General features: G+C 51.1%; 1 protein-coding gene across 1 annotated transcript in view; it reads right to left on the reverse strand.

The window, feature by feature from the left end:
* mgat4b (alpha-1,3-mannosyl-glycoprotein 4-beta-N-acetylglucosaminyltransferase B) overlaps window positions 1-12172 on the reverse strand; it is a 47952-nt gene extending 35780 nt beyond the window's left edge. The window contains exon 1 of the mRNA XM_023959425.2: window positions 11939-12172. Coding sequence (XP_023815193.1) covers window positions 11939-12104 — 166 coding nt within the window. The 5' untranslated portion in view covers window positions 12105-12172. The remainder of the gene's footprint in view (window positions 1-11938) is intronic.
* Window positions 12173-12613: the final 441 nt, after the last annotated feature.

Consider the following 12613-nt stretch of genomic DNA (forward strand, 5'->3'; position numbering starts at 1 on the left):
CAGATGTTTGTTCACTAAAGGAGCTCTTGAAACGGCCGCGGTGTGGGGGGGTCGGTTCTGGGGCTGAGCATTCCCGCCTGAGCGCGGGCCTCGGGGCGGGCGGAGCTTTTGTCTGGGCGAGTCGAGGCGGTCGGGTCAGGTAGCTGCTTCTCAGTGGCAGTCTGTGAAAAAGGCCCGGAGCTCCAGTCTGTATGATACAGGTCTTTGGGGGGGGGCATCTGGTGGGGGGGTTCAAACCCTTTGTTCTGGAGCGGTCCAGATGCATCCTGGGGTTTCTGGCTGCAGTTTCAGTCCAGTTTCTGTGCCTTTCCCTTACTCAGAGTCAGGTTTCAGGCTTTTCTTCGAACGATCGGTTTCCTGACAGACGAGACGCTTTGAGGCGATTCAGGCAGAAACAAAGACGACCTCCTCCGCCGGGAATCCGAGACGGTTTGTGGAGCGGCTCCACCCGCTTCTGCAGAGTTAGAAACCCTTCAGTTCTGAGGCTAAGGCCCATGAAGAACGGCCTTCTAGGCGCCGGAGCAGCATCTGCACGGCACAGCTGGTTTGACCTCAGAGCAGAGACGAGGCGTGGGGGGGTGCCCTGACTGTGGGGGGGTCATGCTTGTTTCTGCAGCTGCAGCCTCTGCAGAAATGATGAAATCCCAAAACAAAGAGGTTTCCATTCTCCTGTCCGGATCAAACCACGGCTGTGTGTTCCCTTCACACTGCATAGTGCACTCCATTTGGGGCGTTCGCCATTTCTAGTTTGTCTGAATCTACAATTCCAAGATCCAGTGTCCTAGAAATTACCCAGAAGTCTCTGTGAAAAGCCAGTGTGCATCCATGCTCACTAGATCGGTGAACATAGACCACAATGCATTGGGTCAGGTTTAACTGTATTTTTATGATAAACCATCAACGTTTTTATCTTTACAAGACAGTGGATTCCTAATCGTCACAAATTTTTACTTTTGCAGATTTTAACTTTGTGAAATCAATGACATCAAATCCACGGTTTAAAAACAGGGTGGTGTCCGAATTGCTTTTAAAGTCCAGGGCTCTGCATTGTCCTGCACCGTCTAGATTTTTAGTAGTTAGGGCGGGAATTCAGAAACAGTCTAAGTCTCTTTTGTTCTGATGTTCTGTTCCGGTTCTGCTGTTGAGGCCCGTTGTAGGTCTGCCGGTCCACTAAGGGGAAAATGTTCTGGAGGGTTTTTTACAGGGGTGGAGCTGACCTTTGGGCGGCATGGATGCTACTGGCCCCGCCCACAGGTCAGCATGGATGCTACTGGCCCCGCCCAAAGGTCAGCATGGATGCTACTGGCCCCGCCCAAAGGTCAGCATGGATGCTGCTGGCCCCACCCACAGGTCAGCATGGATGCTGTTTGCCCCGCCCACAGGACAGCATGGATGCTACTGGCCCCGCCCAAAGGTCAGCATGGATGCTACTGGCCCCGCCCACAGGTCAGCATGGATGCTACTGGCCCCACCCACAGGTCAGGGTGGATGCTGCTGGCCCCGCCCACAGGTCAGCATGGATGCTGTTGGCCCCGCCCACAGGACAGCATGGATGCTACTGGCCCCGCCCAAAGGTCAGCATGGATGCTACTGGCCCCACCCACAGGTCAGGGTGGATGCTGCTGGCCCCGCCCACAGGTCAGCATGGATGCTGTTGGCCCCGCCCACAGGACAGCATGGATGCTACTGGCCCCGCCCAAAGGTCAGCATGGATGCTACTGGCCCCGCCCAAAGGTCAGCATGGATGCTACTGGCCCCACCCACAGGTTAGGGTGGATGCTGCTGGCCCCGCCCACAGGTCAGCATGGATGCTGTTGGCCCCGCCCACAGGACAGCATGGATGCTACTGGCCCCGCCCAAAGGTCAGCATGGATGCTACTGGCCCCGCCCAAAGGTCAGCATGGATGCTGCTGGCCCCACCCACAGGTCAGCATGGATGCTGTTTGCCCCGCCCACAGGACAGCATGGATGCTACTGGCCCCGCCCAAAGGTCAGCATGGATGCTACTGGCCCCGCCCACAGGTCAGCATGGATGCTACTGGCCCCACCCACAGGTCAGGGTGGATGCTGCTGGCCCCGCCCACAGGTCAGCATGGATGCTGTTGGCCCCGCCCACAGGACAGCATGGATGCTACTGGCCCCGCCCAAAGGTCAGCATGGATGCTACTGGCCCCACCCACAGGTCAGGGTGGATGCTGCTGGCCCCGCCCACAGGTCAGCATGGATGCTGTTGGCCCCGCCCACAGGACAGCATGGATGCTACTGGCCCCGCCCAAAGGTCAGCATGGATGCTACTGGCCCCGCCCAAAGGTCAGCATGGATGCTACTGGCCCCACCCACAGGTTAGGGTGGATGCTGCTGGCCCCGCCCACAGGTCAGCATGGATGCTGTTGGCCCCGCCCACAGGACAGCATGGATGCTACTGGCCCCGCCCAAAGGTCAGCATGGATGCTACTGGCCCCGCCCAAAGCGTGAAGACCTGCTGATGATTCCACTTCCCAGGCTTTCATGGTTTCTCCGTTCTTCTGCCTTGAACCGCATCGTTAAGCCGCCGCCGGTGGAGGTTTATGGCGGGAAGGTTCCCAGCAGCGACAGTGACAGCTGTTCCTCCTTTACAGTAAACGTGAACGTCCACCAGCTCGCCAAACGGTTCCTGCAGACAGATGGCTCACTCTGTGTGAGGAAGCTGCTCGGTTCCTCCTCCTCCTCCTGCGTCTCTGTTTGCAGACATTCAGAGCTCCTCCACTTTTCATTTCTCTGGGATCCTTTTTCTTTTTTTAATTTAGATCTGATCTCCAAACGGTTTCCTGAACTAAAACTGGAATGCTAACAAAGTTGGTTCATTCCTTCTTTATTATTCTTGAACATCCCATCTGAACCAGGACATTATTTTAGGTTTGGTTGGATGGGCTAAACCGTTAGCTTCATGCTGTACAGGTACGGCTAAAGTATAAAAAAGGTTTTCTAGAAAACGATAGTAAAAATAAAGGCTCTATGTCAGAAGAAGTGTACAGAAAAGATGGAAGGAGTATTTTGAGGAGCTGATGAACGAGGAAAATGACAGGGAAAGAAGGGAGGAAGATGTGGTTGTTGTGGAGCAGGAAGTAGCAGAGATTGGAAAGGATGAGGTTAGGAAGGCTCTGAAAAGGATGAAGAGCGGAAAGGCCGTTGGTCCTGATGACGTTCCTGTGGAGGTATGGAAGTGCTTAGGAGAGGCAGCAGTGGAATTTCTAACAAGGTTGTTCAATAGGATTTTAGAGAGTGAGAAGATGCCTGAGGAATGGAGGAGAAGCGTTCTGGTTCCGATCTTTAAGAACAAGGGTGACACGCAGAACTGCAGCAACTATAGAGGAATAAAGTTGATGAGCCACACAATGAAGCTGTGGGAAAGAGTAGTGGAAGCCAGGCTTAGGAAGAAGGTGGAGATCTGTGAGCAGCAGTATGGTTTCATGCCCCGTAAGAGCACCACTGATGCCATTTTTGCTTTGAGAATGTTGATGGAAAAGTACAGAGAAGGTCAGAAGGAGCTGCATTGTGTGTTCGTAGATTTAGAGAAGGCGTATGACAGGGTGCCAAGGGAGGAGCTGTGGTACTGTATGAGGTTGTCTGGAGTGGCAGAGAAGTATGTCAGAGTAGTTCAGGACATGTATGAGAGAAGTATGACGGTGGTGAGATGTGCTGTAGGTCAGACAGAGGAGTTCAAGGTGGAGGTGGGACTACACCAAGGATCAGCTTTGAGTCCCTTTTTGTTTGCTATGCTGATGGACAGGCTGACAGACGAGGTAAGACAGGAATCTCCCTGGACAATGATGTTTGCGGATGACATCGTAATTTGCAGTGAGAGTAGAGAGCAGGTGGAGGAACAGCTAGAGAGGTGGAGGTTTGCTCTGGAAAGAAGAGGCATGAAGGTCAGTCGTAGTAAGACAGAATACATGTGTCTGAACGAGAGGGATCAAGGTAGAAGCGTTAGGTTACAGGGGGCTGAGGTGAAGAAGGTGCAGGAGTTTAAGTACTTGGGGTCAACAGTTCAGTGTGATGGGGATTGTGGAAAAGAGGTGAAGAGGCGAGTGCAGGCAGGTTGGAGCGGTTGGAGGAAAGTGTCAGGAGTGCTGTGTGACAGAAGAGTGTCAGCAAGACTCAAAGGAAAGGTGTACAAGACAGTGGTGAGACCAGCTCTGCTCTATGGGTTAGAGACGGTAGCAGTGAGACAGAGACAAAAGGCTGAGATGGAGGTAGCGGAGATGAAGATGTTGAGGTTCTCCTTAGGAGTGACCAGGTTAGACAGGATAAGGAACGAGTACATCAGAGGGACGGCTCATGTTGCCTGTGTTAGCGACAAAGTCAGAGAAGCCAGACTGAGATGGTTTGGACATGTTCAGAGGAGGGATAGTGGATATATTGGTAGAAGGATGTTGGAGATGGAGCTGCCTGGCAGGAGGGCAAGAGGACGGCCAAAGAGGAGATACATGGATGTCTTAACAGAGGACATGAAGTTGGCTAATGTTAGGGTAGAAGATGTCCATGATAGAGTGAGGTGGAAAAGGATGATTCGCTGTGGCGACCCCTGATGGGAAAAGCCGAAAGAGAAAGAAGAAGAAGTCAGAAGATTGTCTCCCGTTTCCGAAGACTCCTGATGGACTCCAGGCCTGAACGGAGATTTGTTCTTCCAGTTATCAGAGCTGCATGTTCACTGGCTCATCCTAGATCTGTAAATACTCGTCTCCAATGGACTCATTCCAACGTGACAGCTGTAGATCTCACCAAACGGACTGAAGATTACCTGATGAGAATACGGAGGAACAGCGGTTCTCTGACAAACGACGCCGTCCTGGTAGGAGATGAGGAGAAAACGATGACTAATAGAATAATACTGGACCCAAGGTTGGTTTTGTCTGGTTTCCACCCAGAGAAGCACAGCTACACTCATTCTGAGGGCCGGCTTGTAGACCTGTGTGCAGTTGTCGCTAAACGGTGACAGAGCGACTGTTGTGGCTCCGACAGATGCTATCTGCAGGAACTACATCTATGCTGACAGGTAGACGAGAAACCTCAGAAAACTCACCGCAGGATGCCACCAATGACTACAGGACACTGTGGATCCGACAGATGGACGTTTTCAGTCATCGCATTTGTCCATTTTGAAACGGAAATAATAATATTTCAGACACATTTGCTGTTATTTTACTAACTCTGTATAAGGCATCTGTGTGTTTTCTTCATGACATCGTCATAAAACATTTGTGAAAAAAACTGTTTCTGTTTCAATATTTCCTTAAGATTGTTGATTGACTCCCACTTCAGGAACAGATTTGAGGGGTTCATGTTTCGGTTGCCATGGTGACATCTCATCCCCTTCATTGGCTGCTGTTACAAAGCATCAGTCATTCAGAAATGGCGTCCAACAAAGCGATCTGGACGTTTTCTTCAGCGTGATGACATCATCCTTCTCTTCAGGAACGCCTTCATGCTGAAATATTTTTCCAGAGCGGGATGAAAGTCCTGCAGGAACGGCCTCGTTCTTCGCCGCCGGCGTGGATCATCTACAGGCTGCAACATCAAAGAGCGACTTTACTACAGAACAGGAGGTCAAAAGTCCCATCCAGGCCATGAAGGCCCCACGCTGCAGGCTGCGGGGAGGGGGGGGGTCACATGTCGTCCTCGGGACACGTCTGACTCTGCAGCCGCCTGGTTTATTCAAACACTCCAGACGGAGCGGGGGAGGGGGAACGCTGTACACATCAAACTCCGTCAAAGCTCCTCTCTGCGTCTTTAGCGGTTCTTCTCTGAAGTCTGGGTCTGATACGACCCGGTCCCACCCAGAAACTCAACAGAACTTTTTCTGAATAAAGTTCCTCCCAGCCGGAGGTCTTTCCTGCAGAGAACCGGTGCAGACGCTGCCCGCAGGTCCTGACCCGCAGGCTCAGTTCTGCTGGGCTTTAGAGGCTGATCCAAAGCGATCCTCTGATCTTCACAGGATCCCCTTCACTTCTAGGTTCTGACAGAGATTTCCAAGATGCAGTCAGGTGCTAAAAGTTCAGCGAGAACAAGAAGAACAGAAAGAACCTGATCTGCCTTCTCAACATCAGCATCATGGATGGAATACGATGCCTCATTTCTTCTTCTGCCTGTGAAGCTCTGCTGTGTTTTGATGCTTGCGTTCGTCTGCAGAGCAAAGATGAAGCCACAGACTCTGACGGGAACCTGAGGAGATGCCATCAAACATTCAGCAGCTGCTCTCAGTGTCTTGGACCTCTGTGAAACTCTATCACCATTCCAGTTTACACCAGGGAGAAGAACTGCCCCGGGTCAGCTGACGCTCCGGTTTGACTCACAACCATCCCACTCCAAACCGTGACAAGGTCCTGAAGAGGATGCCGGTCAGAAGCTGCAGATGCTGTAAACGGGGCTGGAGGTCCAAGCTGAGAGGAGCAGCATGAAGAGCCTCTGCACACAACCACACACTCCCATAAACTCCGCCTCCGCCGCCATCCGTGTGTGAATGGCCCTGTGAGTGTAAAGCAGCTAGAGCTGCAGACGTTTACACCCTGTTCCACGGACCACAGAGCTGCAGGTTCATGTGTCGGGACAACCACACAACCGGTGTGAAGCGGGTCAGTCGGGACAAACTAACCAGAACTTCAACCATGCAGGACAGTTGCTGCAGTGAAGCAGTGTCATTTAAGCATCAGACGAGATGGGGGGGGGGGGGCAGGAGTGACTCCAGATTCCAGCTCCGGTACCTGACCGTGGACCTCCTCTCTGCTCCTGTCATTGGCCGTGGATTCTGCCCCCCCCCCAGTCCCCCAACTCCATCTGGACGAAGCTCAAATAGAAAAAAAAAGGATCCTTCCACCTCGTAGCTTGGTTAAAATGAAATGGTTTGGAACGCACAGCTGATCTAGGCTATTGTGTAACCAATGTGGATTATTAATTATTTTAAGTTTTATAACTTGTAAGATGTATTTGTCATTTCTAAACAACACAATTGGAATTTAATCAACCAAATATTTGAACAAAGACAGAAAATGATTTTATTTTCGATCTGATCATGTTTGTGGGATGAGTCTCTCCAAAGGTTTCAGATTTCTTCAACTGCCTCTAATGTTCTCCAGATTCACGTCGTTTGTTTTTATCAAAGCTGCTGGTCTCATCCAAAAATCCAGTTTGTGCTTTAGAAAATCCGTCCGATCCCTCACAAGTTCTGCAAGCTTCAGATTTCTGCTCCTCGGATCAGAAACAAAGAACAGAATTCTAGAAAACCGCCATCCGCCTTTGTGTTTACTGCTCAGCAGACGGGAACGGCTGCACAGTGACATCACGGCGATCACATTTCACAGCGACACGCTCTCAGTTTCCCCCTCTGACCAAACCGTCAAAGATCGGCTCCTGTTCCACGCCGGGACAGGAAGGACGGGATGAAGAGGAGAAAACGGGGAAAGAAGGGAGTGAAGGTGAACGTCTCCAAACCTTCACCCGTTCAGTTTGAACCTCAGATCAGATCAGATCAGATCTGATCTGATCTGATCTGATCTGATCTGAGGGACCGTCATTTCAAAGTTATTCCTGTTTTGTTTTGTTGTTTGTGTAGTAATGTGTGTGTGTGTGTGTGTGTTTACTCCACACCACAAGTCAGGCATAACAATAAAACAGCCTCACACATGTCAGGAAGCCTTACACAAACACACACAGACACACAACTTGTACACTTTTGACAGTAAATTAGAACTGGATTGACCCCCCCCCCCCCCCCCATTCCAAGTAGGATGTACCATTTGGACGGACCAATCACGGCTTACGGAGGACGTCTGCTTCCAACATGGCGACGGACATATCGCAGAAAAATGGCGACTAAATGACTTGATTAGGTTGAAACTGGAAGGAGTGCGTCTTCTATGGGTGACGTCACACGCCATTCGTCCAGGTTTATCATACAGTCAATGCTGTAGACTCACACATGTGAGTAAGAATCAGAGATGAAGTGAAGGAAGTCTGAGCTTCAGGCTAGAAAGACAAACTATCAGAGTTTGGAAGCTGTGAATGAAGCTGCAGAGACATGCAAGAACGTGTAGGGGGAGTGGGGGGGGCCGACATGAAGCAAAGAACCCTCACAAGACCACTTTATACCAACAAACACACAAACAACAACTAATGCCATAAAAAAGAGCCCTCCAGCTCGTCTGGAGCCCCCAGCCGTCCCCCAACTCCATCTGGATGAGACTCGTCTGCTGGACTTCAAACATGTAGTTGTAGCGTTTGATAAGTCTCCCTATGAGTTCTGGTACATCGCTGTCCGTCCTGGGGGAGGATCCCTCCTTCATATGGACACCCCTGAGGTTTCTTCTGTTTTCCAGAATCTTTTTTTTTTTCAGTTCTTCCTTACCAATAAGGAGAGTCTAAGGACGGAGATGTCCAGTTTAGTCATTACCTAATGAATTCTATGAGTTTATGTTCTTTAGGATTCATGTTTTTATTCAATCACAGGTATGAAGCCCATTCAGACGACTGCTGGTGTAATTCTGGGCTAAAATTGAATTGAACTGAAAAACCAGTTTACTTCCTCAAAGACCAGTTTATGCACATAAAGTCCAGTTTACACCAACTAAATGAGAAAACGATCCGTGTTTTCCGTCCTAGATAACATTCATGGCAGCTCGTGTCTAGCGGTGTGACGATAACCGCATCACAGCAGGTTGTTTTTTTGTAAGTGGTGACTCTTGCTGCTTCATCGCTGCGGTGATCAAAATCCTCCACCGTCACAGCTCTACTTCACAGCGGCTTAATACAGAATCAATCACCGTTCTTCTGGGGGAAACCTTTTATTACTGTTCTCCTTCACTCCGTAACACCAAACATGAATGTGTGCTGTTAGATTTCCATGAATATCACTACATGTTTTGTTTGGGAACTATTTTGTGCAGCGCAAGGTTACGTGTCTGTATAAACAAAGGCGGAGCCTCCTGCCCCGTGTTCTTCATGGGTGTCAGGCTTCATGGCTACCAGAAAGGTGACAAAGGCTACGTTCACACTGCAGGGCTTAATGCTCAATTCGGATTTTTTTGAAAAGATTGGATTTTTTTGCAAGGCCGTTCACATTTTTGTGATCTCCTGTGTGACCGTGAAATGACCCAGAAGTGACCCGCATGCGCAGAAGAGTCCTCATCAGGGAACTACGTCACGCGTTTGTGGAAGTAGCTAACGTTAGCAACAACAGTGTAGTCAAAGTGGAGCTCTTTTTGCATTATTACATTTATTTCACAAAGGAGCAGCACATTTACAATCTTCTCATTTTAAGAAGGCAATGGAGCCAGGGTCGTCTGGACCCACTGTTGTGGAATGGGGATGTGGATGTGCTGGAGCCGCGTGTGTGTGTGTGTAAGAGAGAGGAGAGAGCGCGTGCAGCGCAGGAGGGAGTGAGGGGGGGCAGTGGGGGCGCGCATTCATGTTGTGTGTTATGGAGGAAGGAGAACAGTAATAAAAGAAGGTTTCCCCCAGCAGAAATGCTATTGACTCTTTTTTAACCCGCTCTGGAGAATCTGAGGGTCCGAACGGGGAAGTGAAGCCCAGAGGAGGATCCGCCTTCTGTGTCCCGCGCTTCTGACCACAGTCGGAAAGGGGAAAAAAAGTAATGGCGGGAAAGGTTCAACACCACGCTTGGCCATTTCGCTGGAAATGTTCTCAAAAACCGAGCTGTCACCCCAAACATGAATCCAATCGGTGACCTGGCTTCCCTTCCACTGACTGGTCTCAGCAGCATCGTCCGCCATGGTTGATGTTTACGTTCTCGTTCCCGCCTACTTCAACGCAGAATGATGACGTTTGTAGCGTATCGATGACGTACGGGTCGGATTCATGTGGCCTGGCTGTTCAGACGGCGGTCGCATTTGAAAGATGGGATCTGTGTCGTCCAGACTGTCATGAAAAGATCAGATGCAGGTCTCATAGGGGCAACACAATGGGAATTGGGTGGTTTCAGCCTGCGGTGGTAACGTAGCCTCAGTGTCTGCAGTCTGTTTCTTACTGGAAATATAGAATATTCTGAGAAGACGTCTGTACCAGAGAGCACAGCTGAAGCCTCACATGCAGCTCCAGAGAAGAATCAACACGCACCCCCAACACACGTGTGTGCTCCTTCCTCCTACACACACTGACACACACACATAGTCATTCTACAACACCTACTTAGTGAGTTCATTAGTTAGATAGGTGTAGTTAGTAGTTACTGTTATTTGTAAAGAACGAATGCTGCGTCCCACACCGCCACAGCTCTACTCGTGTCACCAGACTTCCCTGCAGGGTTTCAGCTCAGACGGAGCTGGCGAGTCTGAACCTGCCCCGCCCCCCTCCACCGCAGGTAAAGTCGGCTGTCACTTTCACCTGGGGTTGGGTGATTGGATCCCTACAAGTATGAACGGATCCTGAACGGGCCTGAAGAGAACCTGCAAAGCGAGCCCCGCCTCCCAGCCAACGGGCCTGGGAGAAACCCCATGCCCCCCCAAGCATGTGATCCAATAATACTCACACTGACATCGATCATCTTCAAAAATGTGTCTGTGATTATTGTTCTGTTGGAAACCAAACAAGCCCTGACCATGATGATGCCCCCGCCGTGCCCGCTCCAGCCAGATACGAGTCACGCCTTCCACATGTAGGTGAGCCATGTTCTCTGTCCAATGTTTGAACAAAGGGCAGCACTGAGAGTGACGGACATCCCATAATACCTCACCATAAAGAGCTGGGACTGCTTAGCATGAGGCCTGACGGATTAACCCAGTTTCCAGGTTCATTCTGGAGTTCTGGAGATGCTGTCAGCTTCTGTCTGCAGCTTTTCTGCCTTTTAGGTCAAAGTTTGTCAAACTTTTCATTTCAGGGAAAGAAAGAGAAAAACAGCTTCAAAAACATCCAGTAGCAACGGAACCGAGTCCGTGCACGCCCCTCGTGCACATCTGAGTCCGTGCACGCCCCTCGTGCACATCTGAGTCCGTGCACGCCCCTCGTGCACATCTGAGTCCGTGCACGCCCCTCGTGCACATCTCCACGTTAAAAAACCCAGACAACAAAAGGGTTTCCTGCAACAAACTGACAGGAATTCTGACGGAGGTTCTCAGCTCGGTCCTGGTCTCTGGCTCAGGTGATCCAGGTGATCCAGGTGAGCTTTCCTCCAAAGTGATGGAGCAGAAGATTCTTTGCTTCAATGTGAGTCAAAGCCATGAAAGAGCCGAACTTTAATGGACTTTAAATGGACAAAGTTCTGGTTCTGTTGGTGCTGCTTTCAGCCTTAGAGTTCTGTCTGTTTTCTTCTGAATGTTTGCTTTAAAGCTTCAGTTTTCCCAACTTTTATTCTGAAAATCAACCTTCATTTATATTTACCCCAAAAAACAGCTGAAGACACGTGATCTGCACGTGATTCACTTAAGGAATATCAGGAAATTCGAAATGCAGGGAAAGCAAACAGCCTGAAATGACCCCCGCAGCTGAACGTGATGGAGCAGAAATCAACCCCCCCCAATCTGCAACTGTTTAGCGCCGATGACTGCGGGACCCGCACGGCCCCGCATATCATCCTGTTGCGCTCAGGGCGCGTGAGACAGAATCCAGCTGCATCCCGAGGCCTCCGCCGGCTGATCCGGTGCTTTAAACCGAGCGGACCCCTGCAGCAGCAGTTCACCTGTTCTCCATCCCTGCTCCCCCCGCGGCTGCAGCTTCAACCCAGCGCTCCCTCCATGACCTCACTGCTCGAGCCTCCATGGACGAGCACGCGCCTCTGCTGTCATCCCGCAACAAAGAGCAGCCCCCCCCCCCCCTTCCTCTTCATCCCCCCGAACCTGCGCGCTGCGCCGCAGAACCTCCGCGCGGCGGGCATCCAACACCGAGCGCACCTCTCCCCGCAACATCCAGATCCGCATCCCGACAGACACACGCGCGCGTGCTCGCGCCTTACCTCTGGAGCTGCTGAAGGCGGTGTACCAGGAGAGGGAGAGCAGCCCGCTGAGCCCGAACAACAACACCGTCAGGAAGGAGACATTACGGAACCTCATCTCCGGAGACCCGGGAGCATGTCCGCGCCGGGGGGAGGACGGCGGCCGGAGGGAGGGGGGCAGGAACATACAGCACGGAGTGGCACGCGGAGCTGTGCGCAGGAGGGCGGCCGCGTCCAGACTGAGCGGGGAGGCGGGAGCGGGCGGGAGGGGCTGAAACAGAGGCGGGGGGCGGGGACCAGCAGGTAGAGGAGGAGGGGAGCGCGGGGGGGGGGGAGTGGGTCAAATAAAAACAGTCAGATATCCAGAGGACGGTCAGGTCCAAACGTCAGAACCAATCTCAAGTGGGTCGGACCGGTACCATAAAGCAAAATACAGCTTTGTTTTTGTTAATTTACTCAGTTGGAAAAAATGGTCACTAATTATTAAGACACATTCATCACAGAGGCCAATGGATCTGAAATCTGTCATCAGTTGTTGTTGTGTCCATCAACTCCAGAAACTCCACTGTGACGTCACTTCATCACCTCTAATAAATATGCACAGCTGTACACATCTGTGATGTTGGTGCTTTCATCAATAGTGACTGAAAATACAATAAATGACTGGATTCCTTCATATGGCTGCCCATGTTTCCT

This window comes from Oryzias latipes, chromosome 10 (genome assembly GCF_053564925.1).
Source record: "Oryzias latipes strain Hd-rR chromosome 10, Olatipes_Hd-rR_3.1".
NCBI lineage: Eukaryota > Metazoa > Chordata > Actinopteri > Beloniformes > Adrianichthyidae > Oryzias > Oryzias latipes.